The following is a 23,290-nucleotide window of genomic DNA, read 5'->3' on the forward strand; positions in this document are numbered from 1 at the left end:
CATCTTGTTCATCTGCACAGTAATTCGGGGACACTGCCATAGTGGCCTGGGCTCTAGCTCTTGTCCTTGTGAGAACCCTAGGTAGCAGCTGGCGGCCACAAGGCCCTTTCTGCTGGGTACTGAGGAGTGAGCTGCCAGTCCGTTGGCCAGTACACTCTGTGCTCCTGTGCCAAGGCACCTATGGCCGATCTATCCGGAGGCTTTGACCTTATCTCTGTCACACCCTGAGACCTGTGCTGTCTCCTCCAGAGTGCTAGGCATGAGTCAACCAGACACCATGACCCTCACACAGGCTCCTGTGTGGGGAGAGGCCCCCCGGAGCCTGCCGTGGAGAGATCTGTGCCTCCTTGTCCCATCCCAGTCTCTGCATAGTGCACCGTGTTCCCATCCCCTCTGCTGTTCACACAGACTGCAGAAAAGGCCCATGCCACCCCCACACTGCTCTGGTATTTTTCTCTTTCCCAGAAAACCAAGTGACTTCCTCTGCTGTTTGGATGCCCTAATCCCAGAGCCCTGGAGAGCACGCTCATGCTTCCCAGCACCCCTAGCATAATGGGCAGATTGATAAGAACCCAGGCTGCTCAGCCAGGAGAGGGAGCGGGTGGGAGGGAAGGCAGAGAGTGTCAGCCAGCAGGGGAGCCTCCCCCCGACGCCCCAGGGATCAGCTTTCAGTGCCAGCTGTCACACTGGTACAGACTTCAGGCCATGATCCTTGGTTGGTTGTACCGTAGATTTGTTGTTGGTTGCCATGTGGAGTTAGCCCTGTTGGGTTGGGGGTGCCTTACTGGGTGATGGGAACCTAAGTGAGTTCTGACCCAGTTTTTCTTTTTTTCTTTTTTTTTTATTATTTTTTGGGTAACCGGGATCGAACTTGGGACCTTGCGCTTGCAAGGCAGGCACCGGAACCACTGAGCTAAATCCCCGGCCCCTAACCCAGTTTTTCTATTGCAGCAGTGACCTTGATTTGGGTGTAGGACAGAGAGGATGGCTGTGACCTCCTTGAACTGGAGGGGGAGAAAGGTACTCCTTGAAGGACTGGAGACCCAGCCTGATTTCTGCAATCTCTCCATCCTAGCAGACCCCAAACACACAGGCCAAGAGGGGCTGCAGAGCCAGGCTGGCTCATGATCCTCCTTCCAAGCAGCCATTGAGGCAGTAAAAGAACATGTAATGACGGAGGAAATGGTCACAGTATGACATCAAGTAAAAAAGGGACAAATGTGTATGCATATAAGATGTGCAGACAAAAGGAAAAGGACAGAACAAAGTTGCTGAAGACTTAGCACATCATGGGAGCCCGAGACACTGCACTCTGCTCTTTCTAAACAGACTCGGGACTTCTGTGCAAGCACGGCTTGCAAATAGGTGTTTGCAGAAAGAGTAAGTAAAATGAACCCTGGGTTGTCCTTGAGGAGTGGCTGCCTGGAACCCATGACCAAGCTGCACCCTAGCAAATCCCACCCGTCATCCCCTGATGAACACTGGGGCCATTCCCAGCAGAGCTGTAAAGACAGCACATTCACATTCTCACTGCGCTCGTGTCATTGTCATCTGGCCTAGCTTCTTAAAGGGGGTTGGCTGACTCCCGGGATAGTCCTGTTCCAAGCCCGTTGGTAGGCACTGCCAACCCCCAGGAAAGCTATTGGTCAGTGCACACCCTGTCTTGCACACCGTCTGCCTTTGGTGAGACAGCCCATCTGCCTGGCTGGTCTTTGCTGCTTCTGGTTCTTCCCTTGGGAGAATCCCGAGGAGGCTGGCAGGTGGGTTCCAGTGGCTTTAGGAGATGGAGGCTGTGAGGACAGGCAGGGAGGGAAAGAAGCAGAGAATGAGTGAGGCCCAGGAATGGAATAAGCAGAACGGTGAGGCTCCCTGCTTTGTGACTTGACTAGGACTCTGCTCCTCTCTTGCTGCTGCTGCTTCTCACCATCCTGCCACTGTGCTGCGACTTATGCTGCTTCATTCTCCAGTGTGGCATTCTGATCTTTGCAAGTCCTGCAAGAGAGAGGCCCTGGTTGTCCCAGTTTCCACTACCTGAGCCCTCCAGCAGGGCTGTGTGCCTGTGCTGTGATCTCAGGGCCATGACAGGGCCTGAAGTTCAGGGTCATTCTAGTGCTGAGGCAGCAGGGCCAGCATCCAAGGCTCAGCACCAGGCCTGGGACCACTGATTGCACACTTTGCCAGAACCTGAACCCAGGCCTTGAGCTTGCTGTCCAGAGATTTCTCTTTTATCCGGATGGGAAGTTGGAAGAGGGCACAATGTGAATGAGCACTCAGAGTGGAGTGTGCAAGGGCATGGAAGATGGGGCGGGGTGCAGCCCCCAGGCTGGGAGCCTCACCTGTCACCCCTTCTTCCTCTTCCTCTTCTTCCCCTTCTTCCTATTCCTCCTCTCCTCTCCCTCCTCCTCCTCCTCCTCTTCCTCCTCTTCCTCCTCCTCCTCCTCCTCCTCCTTCATCGTTGTTTCGTGGCAGTAGATTGCCTTTTTTTTTCTGGTACCAAGGATCAAACTCAGGACCTTTCACTTGCCAGGCAGGCATGGCGCTACTGAGCTACATCCCTGGCCCCTTCGTTGTTGTTTTTAGCGGTACTGGGGATTGAACCCAAACCTTCACACTGAGCTCCATCCCCAGCCCATTTTTTCTTTTGATTTTGAGACAGGGTGTCACTCAATTGCCCAGGCTGGCCTCTGGCTTGTGATCCTTCTGCCTCAGCCTCAAATCAGTGCTGGGATGACCACACCCAGCTTGTCTTCCCTTCTTTCAACTTACAAGTGCATGGGGCCTGGGATGTAGCCCAGTGGTGGTGCACCTGCCTTGCAAGTGAAAGGTCCTGAGTTTGATCCTTGGTACCAGAAAGAAAAACCACAACAAACTTGCAAGTTGAAGGGCAGGCTCAGCAGCTGGCACCACTGAACTGTGGTGGCCTTAGGCCAGAGGGACATTAAGCAGGATGGGGCCTTGCTGGGCCCTGTAGGATGGGGGTTCCACCTGGCGGACCCTGCATGGGCCCATCTTTCTCTGTTCCAAGCAGCAACGGATCCTGGCTCACTAGCTGTCTTCCGGGTGAGGGTGAAGTGGGGAGCGGAAAGCCTGGGTCCCAGGGCTGGGGATGGGAAGGAGCCCACTCCTTCCTCCTGAGTACCCTGGCCAATGCTCTGGGCTCAGGGCTTTTATATCACAGGCTTCTAGATCGTTTCTTAGGACAAGTGTATTCCTGTTGTTAAAAAAGACTAACTGTGGAGCTGAGGCTTTTGGCCTGAGGGAGGATCTAGCAGCAGTCACAAGACTGAAAGTCACCCCTGCTCCGCTTGGCATCTGAAACAGGTGAGCATGGCAGGCCATACACATCTCCTAGAAGTGCCCAGAGGTGGCAGGAAGGCTCTGCCGTGGGAGGAGAGAACAGCAGGGGTGGCATCAGGCCTGCAGACTCCCAGGGTGTAATGGGGGGGACCTCCCAGCCCTTGCATCCCCTGGGAGGCCGGCCATCTGCCAATGAGGTGTAATCTATGCCACTGCACTTACTCATTTTAAATGTGCAGTTCAAAAGCTTTCAGCAAATTTTCATGGTCCAATTTTTAGAATATTTTCACTACAGTGGACCCTTGACTTATGAACTCAGTTCATTCAAGAGGACTAGTTGTAGCTCAGGTTGGTCAATTGAAGGCTCAGTCTCCTAACACAGCCTTCAAAGTCTCTCTCCTGTATACAGGTAGATCTCAGGGTCCTTAGAGAGACTTTGGCCCGGGATTTCTCAACCCCACACAGGAAAGGATGTTGTCATGTTCCTTCCAGAACACTTTAAGGTTTAAATCTGTATCTGAGACCATCTAGAAGCACAAGCAGCCAGCAATCAGATAGTAACTCAAGACTTTGTTCTTAAGTTAAAACTAAAATTCCAGTCGTAAGCCAAGTTGTTCCTATGTCAGGTTGGTTGTAACTCAAAGGTCCACTGCACTCCCAAAAGGCTCCTTGCACCTGTTTTTTGGTTTCTTATTCCTGTTTTTTGGTCATGCCCCTACTCATCTCAGTCCCAGGCAGCCACCACCAATCTTGTCTTTTCTGTATGCATCATGTAATCGGATTTGTGACACATCTGGCTGCTTGCCTCTGGTCTCTGTCACTATGTAGGCTTTGAGCTGCACCCGTGTGGTAGCCGGTATCAGTACTTCAGTCCTTTTAGGGCAGAATTGTATTTCACTAGACAGATAAAACACACTTTGGTTTTCCTTCACCAGTCTGTGGACATTTGGGTTGTTTCTACTTTCTTCTTTTTTTATACAATACTGAGAATTGGACTCAGGGCCTTTGCAATGAGCGACATCCCCAGGCATTTGTGTGTGTGTTGGTTCAAACTTGCAATCCTCCTGCGTCAGCCTCCCGGAGGACTGAGGTTACACCCATGCCCTACCACTCCTGGCTGTTTCCACTTTTTGATTGTTATGAGTAATGCTGCTGTGACCATGTGTAACAAGTCTTTGTGGGGACCTGGATTTTCCTTTTCCTCAGGTTGGTAGATACCTAGGAGTGCCTTAGCTGGGCGGTATGGCAAATCTACTTGAATTCACTGAGAGTTGGTAAGCTGTTCTCCCTTGTGGCTACCACAGTGTGCATCCCCATCAGCGCCAGGTGAGGATCCAGCTTCTCCACATCCTCACCCCACATGCACACTTTATTCCAGTGCATCGGGAGAGGAGGAGACTCTCCAGGGTGGCGGAACCAATGCTCTGGGCCCAAGCATCCCTGACTCACAGCCCATCCTCCTTCCACCTTGGCAAGGCAGGGCCTGGACTCAGGTTTGCCTGGACTGGGTTCTGGGAGGAGGGGGAGGAGGGAGAGGAGTGGTGGAGCAGCTCTTGCCTCCATTCAGGGACTGTTGCCAGCAGAGGCCATCATGGCGACCTTGTCTCTGGAAGGGGGTAGACGCCAGCCTGCACGGCCCAGGTTCTGCCCAGGCAGGAGGGGGACGAGGGACCTTCTTTCTGCACCTACCTTGGCCTGTCCAGCGTGTTTCACAAGCTGCCATGCGCCTGATTGGGCCTGGTGGTGTCCCCTGGTCCCTCATTCCTGGCCTTGTCCTAGGAATCTGACTCTGTACTGAGAGCTCAGAGTCAACACACAGCCTGAATAGCACAGGGCAGGGATGCGGGCATCATTTCCCACAGTCTCCCTTGGATGGAAGCCAGTAGCAAGATCCTGATAGTGCCACGTCTGAGGCCAGGTGGGGCTGGCCAACAGGTGGCAGCACCACCCCAGGATCGTCTTAGAAGGCTGCCTTCACCGGAGAGAGCAGGCCCCAGAGGGTCTGGACCACTCAGAATTCCTTTGCGAGCAGCTTGAAGAACTTGGAAAAGGGAGGATTGGGAAAGTGTCCTTTATTGAACACCAGCTGTATCCTGGTTCTTTCTTGCATACCATTTCCTTTAGTTCTCACACGCACCTTGAGAAATGGATCCGGCTCTGGTGAAGGCATCTGAACCCTCATATGCCCAGTGGACTGTCCTCTTCACCTACAGCCCACAGCTTGAGCTCTCCAAGGCTCAGAGGCTGGGTGTGCCCTGGAAGGTGTCCCATGGGTGACGGTGGCATCAAGTGCCCAGGTTCAAGTCCTCCTGCCACTTCCTTGGTGTGTGGCCTCAGGAAAGAGTCAAACCTGTCTGAGCCACGCGGCCTGTCTATGAGCAGGCGCCCAACCCACACAGTATAAAATGAATGACAGCCAAAGGCGGGTGAGCCACTGACTGCTATTCATCTGCACTGGAGCCTTTGTAGCCTGGGACTGGGATCTGACGGTTTTCAGTGCCCCCAGATCCTTCCATCTGCTGATCCTCTCCCCCGCTGGGTCTGTCCCCACTGGAAGACCACACTGCAGCTGAGATGAAGCAGGGCAAGTCCCAAGCCTCTGTGGCTCCAGGCCAGGCCAACCTCCTCCAGGCAGCCCCAACCTCCCTGAGCCTGTGGTCCAGTGTCCACAGCTGTAAGCTTGCCTGGGCCTTACTCAGTCCCCTGGGGACAGCTGGAGCAGGTGTAACCAGGCCATCCTTTCCCTGCAGAGGAGGCTCTGTGGACAACCAGGGCCGATGGGCGGGTCCGCCTGCGCTTGGACCCCATCTGCTCACAGCTCCCCTACACTGTGCACCGCATGTTCTATGAAGCCCTGGACAAGTACGGGGACCTCAGTGCTCTGGGCTTCAAGCACCAGGACAAGTGGGAGCGTATCTCCTACTACCAGTACTACCTGATTGCCCGCAAGGCTGCCAAGGGCTTCTTGAAGGTGAGGCTGAGCCATATCCTCCCTGTCCACATCATTTCTTAGATGGGCTCCTGTCTCCACCCCAGCTCCCCGAAGGCGAGGCCTTAGAAATCATGACTTTAACCCACCCCACTTAGTGAGCCAATACTTCATTCTGGGGCTTGGACTAGGGATTTTATACTTATTGAACCTTTTCCAAACATCAGACTCTTGTTGCTCGTGTGTTGTCTGCCGTCACATTTAAGGGAAACCTGCATGAGAAGGCTGATGACCAGGTTCCTGGAGCCCTGATGAATCCCCAGGAGTTCCCAGGCTGGGTGGGCCCCAAGGTGTGGACAGAAGCCCCTAGAGAGGGAGAGCCTTTTCCCTACCCTTCCCCTGGCTGCCTTGACTCACCTGTCTCCCTTTGTCCTGCAGCTTGGCCTGGAGCAAGCCCACAGTGTGGCCATCCTGGGCTTCAATGCCCCTGAGTGGTTCTTCTCAGCAGTGGGCACTGTGTTTGCAGGGTGAGTGGCTGGGAGGGGTGGGGCCAAGTGGGTTGGCAATGGGCAGAGCTGGGAGGGTCGTGTTCCCTCCCCAGTGGTGCTCTCCCCTGGATCTCTCCTGGGAGGGGGCGAAAGAGCAGGTAGGGGCAAGTTTGCCCCCTGTACCTGCCCAGGTGTGAGCCCCCCGGTGTCCTGCAGTGGCATTGTCACCGGCATCTACACCACCAGCTCCCCGGAGGCCTGCCAGTACATTGCCCATGATTGCCGTGCCAACATCATCGTGGTCGACACACAGAAGCAGCTGGAAAAGATCCTGAAGGTTTGGGGGAGAGGGGCTGGGTGGAGGAGAGGGACCCCTCCTCTAAGGACTTGGCCACCCACAGTCAGGGCTCCCCTCATCCTAGCAGCGATCCCCACCCCAACTACATCAAGGCCAGCAGGGTGATGGTTGCCTCCCTCTGACAAGTCAGGAAACTGAGGCCCAGGTACCTCAAAGGCTAGGGTCACCAGGATGAGGCTGGTACTCATGCCAGTCCACTGCCTTCCACAGCCTCCAGTCCGGACAGGATTTCCTGGGCCTCTGCTGGTGGGAGGGAGGGTGCAAATGGCTTAGACCTGAGTCTCAGTGGAAAGTGGAAGTGGGGAGCAGTGTGAGAGCTGCCACAGAGCAGGGGAAGCAAGTGCCAAGGGCAGTGATGCCCCCCGGAGCCTGGAAGTGGAGTGTTGGCAGGGGCCTCTGATTCAAGGAAGGCCTACCCTGACCAGCTCTGTGTCCACATGCCCATACTGGGTGGTGGTGCCCTGGGGACACCTCTGCCCCCGCTGTACCCAGTAGCTTTCGAGTCTCCCAGGTCTCCCTGAGTCCAGAAGACCCTCTAAGCCCGACCTTTGGCCTTGGGTGCTGGATGCATCCCCTGGGCCTTGGCCTCCTCAACTGTACCTCAGGGCCAAGGGTTTCCAGCCTCCCATGACTGCAGAACCTGGGTCTCCAGGTGGCCAGGCCTGGTGCCTCCTGCACCTCCCATGTCAGAAAGCAGCCAGCTGGGGCCAGGGGTCCCCACCCAAGGGTAGCAGGGTTCCTTCTCCAAGCTGTGGCCGGGTCTCAAGGCAGAACATCTGAGTGTGCATCTGTGGGCAGAGTGATGAGGCTCTGAGCAGCCCAGGCCCAGGACACCAGCACAGGTGGAACGAGAGGCCCTGGGGACCTCAAAACAGCCTAATAGGGCTGTGAGGCAGAATACACCTGTCCCCGTGGGAAGGAACAAGGATGTGCATGGCTGTGGCTGGCTCCTATGGCCCCTGAGCCTAGACACTGTAGGGAAACCGAGGGAGACCCCCTGCTGTCTCCAGAGCCTGGCCAGGGACATAGGTCAGCCACCTGAGGGCCAGGTCCTCAGAAGCAGGGTAGCTTCATGCAGTGAAACCCACACCATCTCCTAGGACCCTGAGTGTGGTTGGTACCCTACAGTGCCACCTTGAAACTCACGACAGGGCTGGAGCTGGGCCCCACATTGGTGTTGTGCACCCAGCTGCGGCTGCACCCAGACCCAGGCTCCCAGGGGTGGCTCTAAGCCACCTGCATGACCACTTCTCATCTGCCAGGTGGTGGACCTGCCTTTGCTTTCCAGTGGAGGTTTGTCCAGTGGCTCTCTTTCCTGTGGAGCTTGCCCTGCCTCTTCTCGGGCCCTTTTCTGCCCCACTCTTGCCAAGCCCTGTGCTTTCAGTCTCCTTTTGGATCATCTCCATCTTGTGTGGTTGGGTAAAGCCTTCATGTTGAGAGAGGATGGATAGATGTGAATCATGCAGTCCAAACGAACCCTTGCTATAGGGAGGAGAGTGGAGCATCCCCAGCACCCTCCTGCACCGCAGGCACCTCAAGACCTAGTATGGCCCAGATGTCCTCAGATTTGGGGGCTTCAGAGACCCCAGTGACCCTGAATGGCTCCTGGGCCACTGTTCACAGCCCCAGTCACAAGTGGACCTAGGCTCCCCCAACCTTGGGCCAGCTTTGACCTGAGGTCTTGGTGGTTGAAGATTTGTCTGAGAACCATGCTGGTGGGACCTGGGCTGCCACACATGGGATTGTTAGTGAGGGAGCCCCGCATTCCTCCAGGTTCCCCCCATATCAAGATCCAAGGAAGGGAGAGCTGGGAAGTTCACAAAGCCTCCAGTACATTCAACATGCTCCTCGGGAGCAGATTGCTGATCTAATGCAAATGCCACCTCCTATCCCCATCCGCAGGCAGAGAAACCGAGGCTGAGAGTAGGGAATGACCACTTGGGCTACTATTTAAAATAAAATCTGTATTAAAAAGGCCTTTGATACAAAAACAGAGAGAACCCCCTCCACCCATATCTACGTCAGATCCTATCATTATCGATGTGTTTCTCTATAGTCCATTCTTCGATCCTTCTGTGTGCAGAAGTGTTGAAAGGCAAAACCTCTGTCTTTCATGCTTCTCTAAAAAACACAAACTCTCTTAAATAATCATTGTAAATTTACTGTGAGTAAAAGAGTTCTTTCACATCTCCTTATATACACAGTGGGTTTTTTTCCCAATAATTTCATTTTTTCAATATTTTCACTGTGGTAAAACACACACGACAGGACACCTACCATCTTAACATTTGCATCCTGGTGCAACCCTCGCCAACATCCATCCCCAGAGCTCTGGTGCCAAACTGAAACTCTGCACGGTAAGCAGTAACTCCCAGAAAAGTAGCCAGAAGAGAGGGTGTTAAATGGCCTCACTCTGAACAAACCATAAATGTTTGAGGTGACAGCTATGCTAATTACCCTGTTGGGATCTTTACACAATACATCCTGTATTGAAATAGCACACTACAAATCTGTATAATTATTAGGTGTTAATTTAAAAAATCTTTTTAAGTGAACAAACAACAAAACAACTTCTGCACCCCTCCTCTCTCCAGCTCCTGGCTGTTCTGTTCTACACTGGGGCTCCCACCCTTTTCAGTTGATTTATTGAAATCAGGCTCCAAACCAGGCAGAATGTACAGGTCCCCTACGTGTTTTGTTTTGGTACCAGGGATCAAACTCAGGACCTTGTGCTTGCCAGGCGGGTGCAGCGCTACTGAGCTACATCCCCAGCCCCTCCTAAGTGTCTTCTAAAAAAGCTTTGCCTTTTGTTTCCCATGCCATAGACCAGTGTGGTCCGCAGTGGGCATTACCTGGGAATGTCCTGGAAATACAAACTGCAGCCCCACCCAGCCCTACTGAATAAGACACTTGGGGTGTGGGCCTGGCACTTGTGCTGATCAACCCTCCTGTGCCTGTGACGCACAGAGCCACAGACCAGCTGCAAAAACCAGGTCAATGGCTTGCACAGTCTCGGGTTTGGGATGTGTCTGACCGCCTCCCTCTTGGTCCTTCCCCCGCCCCACTCCCCCATTCTGGAGTTGAACTCAGGGGTTTGCACTGAGCTATATCCCCAGCCCTTTTATGTTTACTTATATATTTATTTGATTTTGCTGTACTGGAAATTTAACCCAAGACCTTCACACTGCATTCAACTCAGCTCTTTTTATTTTTTCTTTGGAGGTAGATCTTGCTAAGTTGCCCAGGCTGGACTCAAACTTGGCACTTCTGCTTCAGCCTCCCAGAGTGTTGGGATTATAGGTGTGCACCCTCTCATGCCTGGCTTCCACTTGAGGTCTTTATCTCCTTTCTCTAATCTCTGTACTTCCTGTTGATCTAAAGGCTGTTATGTTTTGGATGAGGACTCTCCAGGCAGACACCTCACAAGTGGTGCTGGCTGCTTCTTATTATGCAGCTTCCAGGAACAATGATGTCACGTCCACTGTTTCCCGGGCTGAGTGACATCTGGACCCAGCTGCCTTCTTTATAGTTTTAGCATCCATTGGTCCTCTTGGCCTGAATTAATTATTGCATGATGGTCGAAAATGTTGACTTGATTCATGGGCAGAATTCTTCCCAAAGGAAGAACTTGCCATCGCCACTCTCTGCTCTCTGGAATCTGAAACACCCTGTGTGCAGAGCAGCTGTGGTGACAGGTTCATGGTCCATTTGGTGACTGTGCCATGCCTATTTCAGTAACATGCACTCTACAGTAGTTGGGTAGAATGTTCCACAAATCTCATGTCAAGTTGGTTGATGGTGTTGTAATGTGATTAAGTCTTCTATATCCTTACGGGTTTTCTGCATCAAATACTGAGACAGAGAGTATCAAAATCTCCAATTATTATTGCAGATTGATCTATTTTTGTTTTCAGTTCTATTGGTTTTTGCTTCATATAGTTTGGAGCTTGTTATTAGACATATAGATATTTAGATTGTTAGCCCTTCATCATTAAGAAATATACTTATCCCCTATACTAGTGCTTGTCCAAACCTACTTTGCCTCAAAGTAATATACACACACCAGGTTTCTTATGATTAGGGCTTGTATGTATTTTTAAAATTTCTTTTACTTTGAAGTTGTCTCTTTATATTTAAAGTTTTTTGTAGATAGCATGTAATTGGGTTTTATCTTTTTTATCCAATCTGAAACAATTGTCATAAATCCACTAAATGGTTATTTGTCTCCTATGTGTCTTGTTTGTTCTTTGTCCCTTTTTTCCTTCCCCCTTTGGGTTGAGTTTGGTTTTGTTTTGTTTTTTTCTTTTTGAGGTTCCATGTTTGTCTCCACTGTCTTCTTAGCCATGCTGTGGCTATGTCAGTGTTGGCCGTAGAACTTGCAATGTGCACCTGTTATTTCTCACAGTGTCATCTCAAATATTGTGCCATGTCACCCGTGGTGCAGAATGGTCCTCTGTATCTGTGGGGTCCATGTCAGTGATCCACCAACCTCAGACAGAAATATTTGGGGACACTGCAGCTGTAGCAGACACATATGGACATTCTCTTGTCACTGTTCTCTAGACAACACAGTACAACTGTGGACAGCATTTATGCTATCTTGTACAAACTAACCAGAGCTGGTATAAAGCATGTGGGAACACATGTGCAGGCCACTTGGACACACGTCATCTCATACACTCAACTTGGGGTGCCTTGGTGTTACCTGCAGGGGTGCCGAAAGGGGACTATGTATCCACCCTTGCCTCTGTGCTGCCCATTTCATTTCTACATAGGCTACAGACCTTGGAATACATTACAGTTGAATATCAGAGAAATTTACAAAAAGGAAAATGTTTTTTACATTCACCCACATTTGCCATTTCTGACCCTGAGTGCCTTTCTGTAGATCCAAGCTTTCATCTGCTCTCATCTTCCTTCTGCCTCGAGAATGTCCCTCAACCTTGCTTATCACATACATCTGATGACGACACATGCTCTCATCTTTTCATTGTCTGGAACAGTGCTGAGTTTTGCCTTTTTTTTTTTTTTTTTTTTTGCAGTACTGGGGATCAAACTCAGGACCTTAGACTTTCAAGTCAGGTGGGGTGCCACTGAGCTAAATCCCTGGCCCTCTTTTTTTTTTTTAAAGAGTTTCATCTGGCTTACAATTCTGGGTTGAAAAGCCTTTTTCCTTCTTTTGTTTCTTTCTTTTTATCTCTTTTTTTCAGCACTTTTAGGAGTTCATTCATATGTTTTCCACTTGCATCTTTTTTCACAAGAAGTCTGTGATTTCTTAGCTTTGTGCCTTTCCAATATATATATGTTTGAATCATGAGTTCACAATGATACTTCTGATTCAAACATTACTTGACTTCTTTTATTTTATTCTTGCATTTTTTTTTTTGAAACAGAGTCTCATTAGGCAGTTCAGGCTGTCCTTAACTTGCTCTATAGCCTAGGCTGGCCTCGAACTCGCAGTGATCCTCCTACCTCAGCCTCCTGAGTACTGGGACCACAGGTGTGTACCACCACACCGGGCTTCTTCTTCCATTTTAAAATCTTACCTTAAAATCATCTTAATAACATTACCCTAATCCAACCCTATATACCCAAGAATTTCAAACTAATAGTATTTTTGTGCCGGGCATGGAACTCAAGGTGTCACCCATGCTAGGCTAGTGCTGGACCACTGAGCTGTACCCTAGCCCAATAGTCTTGGTATCGCTCCCAACAATCAGCGTGCTTGAAAAGCCTGGAATTCCTTTTCTCCTGTCGAGTGTCACAGTGTCACAGCATGCTGTCATGAGCCCCTGGATGCAACTCTCTGAGTGTGAGTGTGTATGTGTTTACATCACCCGCCTGGTCTCTAGTCTTCATTTGTTTCATGTTGTCTTCAAGTCTTAGGGAATCTGCTTTCCCTTTTTCACACACCTTTGTTTTTCAAATGATGATAATATTCATTTGATTCCAGAGTCTAAATTCTGTGAGAGATACTAAAATATTGCTTATTCCCATCCCTTTCTTGTTATTACCGTTCCCTTTCTGTGCTTAGAGGCAGCAATGTGACTAGTTTCTGGTTTTACCTTCCAGAGTCCCTTCTGGTCATATACACTCACGTGTACACTTGTCTTCACTCCTGTCCACTCTGAACCCTTATGCAAAGGCTGAATGCTGTGTGTGTGCTCTACACATTCCTCTTGTCCATTCTCTCTATAGTGTCTCAGGGTAGGACTTTCCCCTCTGTCCTCATCTCTCCCTCCTCCATGGTCACTCAGTGCTCTGCTGTGTGGCTGAACCTTTGTTTGCCAGCCAGGTACCTGATGCTGCTGGTTTCTCTGTCTTCCTGCCCTCCTCACCTTTACTGTTCCAAGTTCCCACAATGAGAAACCGTGAGCAAAGGGCGTTGATGGTCCCGCTAGCCAGGGGTCAGAGACGAGAGATCCAGAGGCCTTTGCTGCATGGGGCCTGCTGAGCACTGGTGGATGGGGTTTTTCTCAGGATATGACATGTTCCTTATTGACACCCCCGTTTGCTTTTCCTGTTGATGCAGATCTGGAAAAACTTGCCATACCTGAAGGCAGTGGTGATGTACCAGGAACATCCTCCCATGAAGATGGCCAATGTGTACACGGTAGGGAGGACGGTCCCTGGGTGAAGAGGGGCCATCGGGGCCCATCCACTGAAGGTGCTGGCCATGTTCCCAACCCGGCTGCAGATGGAGGAGCTCATGGAGCTGGGACACCAAGTTCCTGAGGAGACCCTGGATAGCATCATTGAGGCCCAGACACCCAACCAGTGCTGTGCCCTGGTCTACACATCCGGCACTACTGGGAACCCCAAGGGCGTGATGCTGAGCCAAGATAATGTAGGCTGATGTCCAGATGGGTGCGGTGCACTGGGTAGACTGGACCCCAGCTCCCTCTAGGGAAGACCCTGGTCCAGCCTAGCCCAGTGAAGGGAAGGGAAAAGAGCACAGATGGGCCCATTTCAGGCTTTCAGACTCCCCTAGGATGGCACCCACTCTTGAGGTTCCCAGAGGACTAGCCCCAGATCCCAAGGTGACCACAGTGGTGAGGATGGCCAGGGATGGCAATGACCCTTCTGGGCCCTGTCTGCCCCCAGATCACATGGACAGCACGGTATGGCAGCCAGGCAGGCGACATCCAGCCAGCCGAGGTTCTACAGGAGGTGGTGGTCAGCTACCTGCCCCTCAGTCACATTGCCGCCCAGATCTACGACCTGTGGACAGGCATCCAGTGGGGGGCCCAGGTGTGCTTTGCAGAGCCTGATGCCCTGAAGGTCAGTGTGCCCTGCCACATGGGTGTCTGGGGGAGCAGCCTATGCTGGGTGGGGCTCATGTCTGGGCCCTGCTGTGTGCCTGTGGGTGGGTGACACCGATCAGACAGATTGCTTCAGCTGCCACTGTGCAGTTTGATGCAAACAACCAAACACAAGGGTAACTGAGGACATTAGACTGAGTTGAGTTACAGTGCCTCCCGCTTAGAGGACCCTCATGTGATGGTCACCAGGTGGCCACAGCCCTCCCTGCATCCCAGCCTCTTCAACTGCACTTGTTCTTTGATTCCTTATTCGAACCACTGGGGAAATCGGCCAGAAACCCCACTAGGTTTCTCTGACCTGGCATCTCATGGCCCAAACAGTGTCACCCGTCTGTTCCTAAAGCAAGCACTGTGTAGGGGGCAGAGCTGTCCGGGCACAATATCGAAGGAAGAGTCCTCACCCTAAAAGCTGGAAGGGGATTGAACTACCTCAAAAGCACCAAGCCCCCTGGCACCCAGACAACACCCAGGTCCTGTCTGCAAAGGGCAAGGGGGTAGCAGTGAAGCCCAGGCAGTGGCATGCAGCCCACACTGGGTGCAGGGATGTGGCTTGTCCCAGCCTCCATGAGCAGTGGGTGAGCTGAGCACACCTGGGCAGGTGAGGGGCCTCCAGGACCTCCTGACCCAGGCCTCTCCATGGGGACAGGGGAGCCTGGTGAACACACTGCGCGAAGTGGAGCCCACGTCCCACATGGGGGTGCCACGTGTGTGGGAGAAGATCATGGAACGAATCCAGGAGGTAGCCGCTCAAGCTGGGTTTATACGGCGCAAGATGCTGCTGTGGGCCATGTCGGTGACCTTGGAGCAGAACCTCACCTGCCCCAGCAGGTATGGGGCCTGGGGGTGAGAGGCTAGAGCAGCCCAGCCAGCTGGGAACATAGGGCACAGTTCTTGCCCAGGGCATCCATTCTGGCCCTGTAAAGAGGCCCTGTCCGCTGCTGGGCCTGCACATCTACATCCACCATAGCCCAGTGGAGACCTCAGCATCTGTGGGTTCAGGCTAGGTGGGCTGAATCACTTCCTCAGGAGGGGAATGCACCTCCATAGGAGTGGCTCTGCAGTCTCCCCCGGTTCCTGCTCTCTGTGGCCCAGGTGACCGGGTTTCCACCTTCTCAGCCCTCCTGCCTCTGACACTACGGCTCCCATCTCTCTCTGCCCCTTTCAATTGCCCGACAAGTTCCCACCCAGTGCTGGGAGGGTCAGTAATGTGAGTCTGGATGGGTTTCAATTGTGAAATAGTTTCTGTGGCCAGCATGTCTGTGAAACAGCATCCTGTTTCATAAACCATGGAGGCGTCTGTACACCTCCAGCTTCATGCACACAAAGAGTAAATATGCATGAAGCAAGTGTTTGCAGGCTTCAAATGGGATCACACGTACGTGTCCATGTGAGTCCATGAATACAAACTCCAACTCTCTACATGTGCACATGGCATGTGTGCAATCTGCATGTGTCTACGCACACCTGTATCTGCCTGACGTTCTGGCTCACAGCACACCTGCACACAATCACTTGCATACACACCAGTATTTACATGCATGTCCATGGCACCATCCAATCATAACAGGCAACCAGGAGGGAAGGGGTGTGGCTCAGTGGTAGAGCACATACTTAGCATGAGCAAGGCCCCAGGTACCAAAAAAAAAAATATGGACCCCAGAATGCCTGTGCCAGTGCGTCCAGTGTCCAGTGTCTTCTCGTGTATGTTTCCTTCCTTCTGTGGACCACACTCCTCTCCCACAGTGACCTGAAGCCCTTCACAGCCAGGCTGGCAGATTACCTGGTGCTGGCCAGGGTCCGCCAGGCACTGGGCTTTGCCAAGTGCCAGAAGAACTTCTACGGGGCGGCTCCCATGACTGCTGAGACACAGCGCTTCTTCCTGGGCCTCAATATCCGCCTGTATGCAGGCTATGGCCTCAGCGAAACCACGGGGCCCCACTTCATGTCAAACCCCTACAACTACCGGCTCTACAGGTGAGGTGCAGCCCACACACCCTGACTGACGCCCTGCTTCTCTGTCCACACTGCAAACCTGGCCCCAGGGCTGTGGGCCACCAACTTCCAACACTGTTCCTGGGCCAAGCCCCTGCTCATCCTCCTTGGCTGTGGGGTGGTCTTCAGTGTGTGAGGCATGGCTGAAATAGCCCTAACACCCCAGGTGCCCTGCACTGTCCTGCGGGTGGGTCAAATCTGAGGGTGACCCAGGAGGCTGATGGCCCGGCTGCAGTTGAGGAGGGAGTGAGAGGACAGAGCCAGCCTTCTAAAGGGGCATGAAAGGATTCATTCTGGGTGTGACTTGAGGGGTCATCTGCTATGTTGCCATTCCCCTCTCCCTGCCAGCCCATCCCAGGCTCCAGGTTCTACCATTCACATTTTGTCCATTTAATCAGTCACCAAAAAATCTTTAACCCCACCTTTCCACTCTAAGTCCCCCATTAAATACAGAAACCCTAGGAAGGGACCCCTGGGCATCAGTGAAGACTGAGAAGTTGGGGATCTGGGGTCCCCAGAACAGCTGATCCCAGGCTTCCTTCTCTCCCACCCTTCATCCCAGCTCAGGCAAGCTGGTGCCCGGCTGCCTGGTGAAGCTGGTGAACCAAGATGAGGAGGGCATCGGTGAGATCTGCCTGTGGGGCCGCACCATCTTCATGGGCTACCTGAACATGGAGGACAAGACGTGCGAGGCCATTGACTCTGAGGGCTGGCTGCACACGGGTGACACAGGCCGCCTGGACCAGGATGGCTTCCTCTACATCACCGGGCGCCTCAAAGGTAAGCACCCTGCATCCAGTGGGCAGCAGGAGGGGTCCACTCCCACCACAGTGGTGCCTGAGACCAGTGCACAGCCTTCCGGGGTACCACCCACCTTTACTCTGCCCACTTCCTGCAGGCAGGAGCTGTCATCACCCCGATGAGGACATAGGTGAAGTGACTTGCCAAGGTCATCCAGCTTGTGGATGGTGGGACTGGGAGTCACATCCCCTAGAGAAATAAGGCAGGGCATCCTGGAAGATCTAAGGGCATAAGCATGAGGTTTATCGGTAGACACAGGTGGGGTGCAAAGCTGAACATGAACTGGACATAAAATTTAGAATAAAACAAGACTTCAAGGACATTTCCCGGGGGAGAAAGGGAAGTAAGTCGGGGAGACCTCTGAGGAAAAGATGTTTTGCTCCCTTTGCACAAGTGGGTGTAACATGGATGCATGTGTGTACAGGGGCACGCGCATACACACACAGACACATTTCACAGAAGAAACTGAATCTTGGTGAGTGGGTCCATAAATCACACAGGCCGGTGTTCCATCAGGTCCAGGTTCTAAATGATGGAGGCGTGGACTCTGGGGAGGGGCAGGACATCCCATATTTGGGCCCCTGGTTGTGCAGGCTTAGGAGCCCTGACTGGTGAGACCTGGGGGAACTGCAAGCGCCGCCTGGTGTTGGCCTTTGGAACAGCAGGTCAGGGACCTCGCTCCTGCATGGAAAGGGGAGAGTAGCCAGAAAACAAAATTCAACCAGAGCTGGCATTGCTTTTAGAAGTAGAGTGGAGACATCTTTACCAAATGCATATTCAATTGGCCCAATATTGCTTCTAGAAAAGATCATCCTGTCCCCATTGTTCTACAGTGCCACGTCGTCCTTTATCAAGCAGTTGTGTAGGAGAGATCTATCTTTAGACTCTTCTGTTCCATTGGTCTGTTTTCTGGCCCTTGCACCAACACCCAGGGTGCTGATTTCTGTAGCTTAATGGTAGGGCTTCTATTATAGTCCTAGGTCCAGAGTGTTTTAAAACCTTGATCCCAAACCATTCCAGACCCCAGGGCAACTCTGGGTCCCAGTCCCTCCTATTTCTCCTAACACACTACCTGCAACTCCGAAGGCTGTGCATCTGCTCACATCCACCTCTGCCGACCAAGCCCTTTCCTACCAGTATCCACTGGGCCTGGTGCCTCCTGCCCCGAGGTGCTGTTCACCCCTCATGTTGCTGCCCCATGCCTGGCGAGCTCTTAGCTCCATGCTGAGCCTGAGGTGGCCAGAGAGATAGGCACAGAAAGCACCAGCTTTGTTGACTTAGACAGGTGGGGGTGGAGTACAATCTCACTCAAATCAGTCAGGCCATCTTCATGGAATTTGTTGATTTTATTTTATTAAATGTGATGAACTGCAGCCCGGGAGTGAGCATTACTCAAAGACCAGTTAGTGTACCGAGAGCCTTGCAGACAGAGACTCCTCAATTTTTTTTTAAATTTACAAAATGTATTAGTCCCTGTTTGTAGCACATAATGATTACATTCTCCAAGGGAAGTTGGCACATGTCCGTAACACATCTCAGCTCTTTGCACGTCCCCTCCCCTTCACTCTGTCAGGATGAAAGGTGACCCATGGGTGAGTGGAAGGAAGCTGTGAGAAAAGCTCAAGGAGGGAGAGGTTGATGTGGACTGGGGGATGGAGGAGGCTTCCCGAAGGAGCAGACTGTGTAGAACAGGCTGACAGTGGACAGACAAGGAGGGGACAGGGCACTCCCGTGGGAGGCATACCAGCTCCATAAGAGGCACTGGGACATGGTGGGTACAGCATGGGATCTAGAACTGGACTGGATTTAAACCTTAGCTCTACTACTTATTTCCATGTGACCTTGGACATTGCTGAGCTTCCCCGTGCCTCAGTTTCCTCATCTGCAAAATAAGGGAGCTGGCTTGTTCTCTTTGTGAGGGTGGATTACAGCCCTGGGCCTGGTTAGTAGAGGGTCAGGGTGTAAATCAGAAATGACACCTGCTACTCACGGGTGGTGAGGGGAGGGAGGGCTGCAGAAGAGACCAGTGCCCGGACATCTGGGTGGCAATGTCCTCAGGATCACCCCAGCCCCTGCAGGCATGAGAGGCCTCCCCCAGGCACTGCCTGTGCTCAGGGCACCCAAGCTAGGGACAAGGCCAGGCTGTGCTCAGCCAGCACCTGGTCTGCACCACACGGGTCTGGCCTTCCTTCCCCAGAGCTGATCATCACCGCGGGTGGGGAGAATGTGCCCCCTGTGCCCATTGAGGAGGCTGTGAAGACGGAAGTGCCCATCATCAGCAATGCCATGCTGATTGGCGACCAGAGGAAGTTCTTGTCTATGCTGCTCACCTTGAAGGTGTGTAAGGTGTTGGGCCTGAGGGGGGCCCAGGGGCTGGGGGTGCAGCCTGACAGAAGCCTGTGCAATCTGGGCCCCATCTGGATCCCAAGGCTTGATTCTGAGAGCAGTTGGAGCACAGGGAAAGTCCTCTGTCCCCAACAGGCTGCCAAGGTGAGGCATCCACCTTCTCCAAGAGGAACTTAGGGCCCCATTTTCCAGATGACAACGTCACTGACTGAGGGCTCAATGTGGTGGCGCTGATCATTCTCGGACCCTCCCTGAACCAGCCCACTGTGATTAACACCTTGCTGTCTGCTTCCTGCAGAGTGGGGCCCAGGCTCACCTGTCTTCTGGCTTTTCAGTGTACTCTGGACCCAGATACCTCTGACCCAACGGACAACCTGACCGAGCAAGCTGTGGAGTTCTGCCAGAGGGTGGGCAGCAGAGCCAACACTGTGTCTGAGATCGTAGGGCAGCGGGATGAGGCTGTGTACCAGGCCATCGAAGAGGGGATCCGGAGGGTCAATGCAAATGCAGCCGCCCAGCCCTACCACATCCAGAAGTGGGCCATTCTTGAGAGAGACTTCTCCATCTCGGGAGGAGAATTGGGTAGGTTCCACTGTCCCAGGGGCTGTGGGAAGCAGAGGCCACGCAGTGCCAGGCAGGAGCCCACAAGGAAGCAGTCATAGCTGGCAAAGGTCTGGGATTTGTCTTTGGATGGCAGTCACTTTTCTTCCTGTGGGAAGACACTGAGGGCTGAGAGTGTGAATTTGTGGTTGTGCAGAGCCTGTGAAATGTTCAGTCAACCCTATGTATCTGAGGGTTCCACACAGGTAGATGCAACCAACTATACATGGAAAATATTTGGGGAAAAAATGCTCCTCCTCTACTGTAGACTGTGTTGTTTTTGTTTGTTTGTTTGTTTTTGGTAAACTATTTTCACCAATACAGTATTTGGACAACATTGCAAAAATAGAGCATAATTTATAGAATAGGTTTTGTGTTAATAGATAGTTTGGTGAAAGACATGTTCAGATTATTGCTCCTTAGTCTGACCATGTTTAGCCACTGTATTATTTAGAAGGTTATTCACTTTTTTTGCTATTTGATAGGGTTGGGCAAATTGGTTAGAGCTCACATGTTGAAGACTTAACAGTTGCAAAATATGAAAATAAGTGCATTAATTTTTCCTGAGTTTTGTTTATGTCTTTTGAATTCACAACAGTTGTATCTTTGAGTTATTTTGTTATTCTTTATGAACGCATTTCTTTGTAAGAAATGGACTCTCTTTGATATGCTTGTTTTTCTTTTTTTGAAGATCTGTTTGTGATTCCTGTTTTCTGAGCTTATGCCGATCTTCAAGACTCCCTTGTAGCCAAGGGAATGATGCACTCAATTTTTTCATCCCTAGTGCACAGCTTGTCTATTAGATTTTTTATTTCACGCAAGTTATTTTCACCATTGTGCACTGAGTCCTTAACTGTGGCCTGAAATTCTGTCCACAAATATTTATATTGTGTGTGCTGAGCTATCAGTTTACAGGACAGGTCACTTGAATTGTGTCTGAGGAAGTCTTGTCCTTCTCTGTATTCCTCTGTGTTGTTCTGTAAGCATGAAATATATTCTTTTAATCTTTTATTTTCCAGAAGCAAAAGGTCTGCTTTTTGGTCATGTAAATCGACTTCATTTTTTAAGTTTTTTAGAATTTCAAAATGTTCTTTGACCTTCTGCCTTTCTTGATCTCGTGCTTGTCTTAATTCTTTCTTCACTCTCTCCATGTTTTCAACATATCTTGAAAAGTCCCATGTAATATGAGAAATGTAGTTGTTCAGCAAAGTCTCCTGTCTTTGTGCTTTAATGTCCTATAGAGCTCTTGTAGCCTTCTGTTTTTTATTGTGTACTCTTCTTCTGCCAAATGAAGGTGTGGAAGACTATCAATGAGCTCTTCTGTTTCTTTGCTAATTTTTGTTTCATTAACGATTAAATACTCATATATGTTTAACTCATAAATTAAGGGGTTTTTTCTCTGATTATAAATTCCTCCTCTTCTTCTTTTAATTGTGCTGTAACTTTTTTGATCTGTGTCATAAATTCATCGATCTCCTTTTCTCTGTTTGGTCTCTTCCAGTAATTCATTTCGTCTCTGTTCTGCATGCTCAATTTTACCTGCAATTACCTGTATTTTGGTCATTTTCTTGGCTATCCATCGTGCATGCTGTTTTCTCAAACAACACGGAGTTATGATACATCTCTGATTTTCTCTTTCCAGGTTATCACTCAGAATTTCTATTTGTTTTTGATATACTTCTTTTGTTGATAATATGAAATGCAGTTATGTAAACGGTTGAAGGCCAGAAATATCCATAGATGAAACAGAACAAAATGCTGTCAAGTGAACTAGAAACACAACTGTGCTGTTTCTTTCTCTGTTTGAAATCATAGTGTGGCGTATGTAGTGACATCTTTGCCCAGTATTAGAGGCTGTAAGTGGCACAAGCTTCTTGCCCTTTCATAATTCGGCTAAATTACATTAAAAGTAACAGGGGGTTGCTGAGTTCACTTCCAGCCAAGGTCAACTTGACTCCAACTAAATTCTTTTCCTCTGAATTAACCGTTCTCTTCAGTGTAGACTGTGTTCTTGTGGTTATTCCCTAAATACCACAATGACGAACAATTAACATAGCACTTCCATTGTGTTGGTGATAGATATTATGAGTAATGTAAAGATGATCTGAGGTATTTGGAGGACCTTCCTAGGTTATACACAACTATCCCATTTTATGTAGGGACTTGAACATTGTGGGCTTTTGTGTCTGGGATGGGAGATCTTGGAACAAATCCCCCAAGAATACTGAGGGGTGACTACATAGGATGTGTGCCAGGACTTATTAATTTGAAGACAGCCCTTGGTTTTGCCTTGACTGTGGAACTGTTTTCCCTTTCAAATCCCAATGGACCCACCAGGCAATGTGTGGCCCTGCTGGTAATTCAGGCTGGCATTGCCTGGCCATGAGAACACTGCTATCATCTGCAGTCAGCTCACATGATAGGTTAAGGGATGACAATCTCTAGACCACAGTGCAGGGTCAAGAGAAGCCTGAGATGCATCCTCAGCTGGCCAGATGAAGCTGCTCCTGACTGTGGTACCTTAGGGTACTCATGGCACAGGGAAGGGGAAGGCACCTCCATGGAACCCCCATAAAAGCCAGCAAGGCTAAACTCAGTGGTACCAGCTTCAGTAATGCTGAGAGGTGGTTGGAGACCTCAACGTCTCATTGTCAAATTGAAAACAAGGTCAAGCAGATACAAAATGTCCTCCCTCAGCAGATGCTGATGTTGAAGCTTCCAGTTACAGTCAGGAGTGACATAGGCTACCCAGGACCTCAGCCATGCTTCACATGGGGAAAACCAAAGCTTAGAAAAGTGACTGAGGGAAGAAGTCTCATTAACACCCTGACAGAGGCTCCACACCCCATCACATCACCAGAGCTGTCCCAGATACACAGAAGCCATTGGAGCAGCTATGTTTCTGTGTAACAGTCACCCCCTACTGGAGCAATAAACACGTGTCTTCCTTTCAGTGGGTCAGGAAGCTGTGCAGCTCAGCTGTGGTTCTGGCTGGAGTCTCTCTCGAGGTCACTGTGGGCCAGGGGCCGTCACCCACAGCTGAAGGTCTGTGCTTGCCAGCTATAGGACAGACCTGTTCTGGCCCAAGGACCTCTCCACGGGCAGCCATAATGCCTCAATGTAGCAGCTGGCTGGATGCAGGGAGATGACATTCAAG

General features: G+C 51.0%; 1 protein-coding gene and 1 pseudogene across 6 annotated transcripts in view; one reads left to right on the top strand and one right to left on the bottom strand.

Annotated features, from left to right (window-relative positions):
• Acsbg1 (acyl-CoA synthetase bubblegum family member 1) overlaps positions 1 to 23,290 on the top strand; it is a 43,150-nt gene that overhangs the window by 18,150 nt on the left and 1,710 nt on the right. For all 6 annotated transcript variants that reach the window (XM_004872106.3, XM_004872108.3, XM_021250060.2 and 3 more), the window contains 11 exons: positions 6,048 to 6,268; positions 6,665 to 6,753; positions 6,931 to 7,051; positions 13,605 to 13,685; positions 13,770 to 13,919; positions 14,177 to 14,353; positions 15,041 to 15,222; positions 16,138 to 16,368; positions 16,949 to 17,166; positions 19,385 to 19,524; positions 19,869 to 20,115. In XM_004872106.3, the coding sequence (XP_004872163.1) occupies positions 6,048 to 6,268; positions 6,665 to 6,753; positions 6,931 to 7,051; positions 13,605 to 13,685; positions 13,770 to 13,919; positions 14,177 to 14,353; positions 15,041 to 15,222; positions 16,138 to 16,368; positions 16,949 to 17,166; positions 19,385 to 19,524; positions 19,869 to 20,115 (1,857 nt within the window). The remainder of the gene's footprint in view (positions 1 to 6,047; positions 6,269 to 6,664; positions 6,754 to 6,930; positions 7,052 to 13,604; positions 13,686 to 13,769; positions 13,920 to 14,176; positions 14,354 to 15,040; positions 15,223 to 16,137; positions 16,369 to 16,948; positions 17,167 to 19,384; positions 19,525 to 19,868; positions 20,116 to 23,290) is intronic.
• On the bottom strand, positions 20,630 to 21,817 carry LOC147828350 (coiled-coil domain-containing protein 175 pseudogene; annotated as a pseudogene).

This window comes from Heterocephalus glaber, unplaced genomic scaffold (genome assembly GCF_053883595.1).
Source record: "Heterocephalus glaber isolate CG9 unplaced genomic scaffold, H.glaber_assembly_v1.0 deba00001140, whole genome shotgun sequence".
NCBI classification, from domain to species: domain Eukaryota; kingdom Metazoa; phylum Chordata; class Mammalia; order Rodentia; family Bathyergidae; genus Heterocephalus; species Heterocephalus glaber.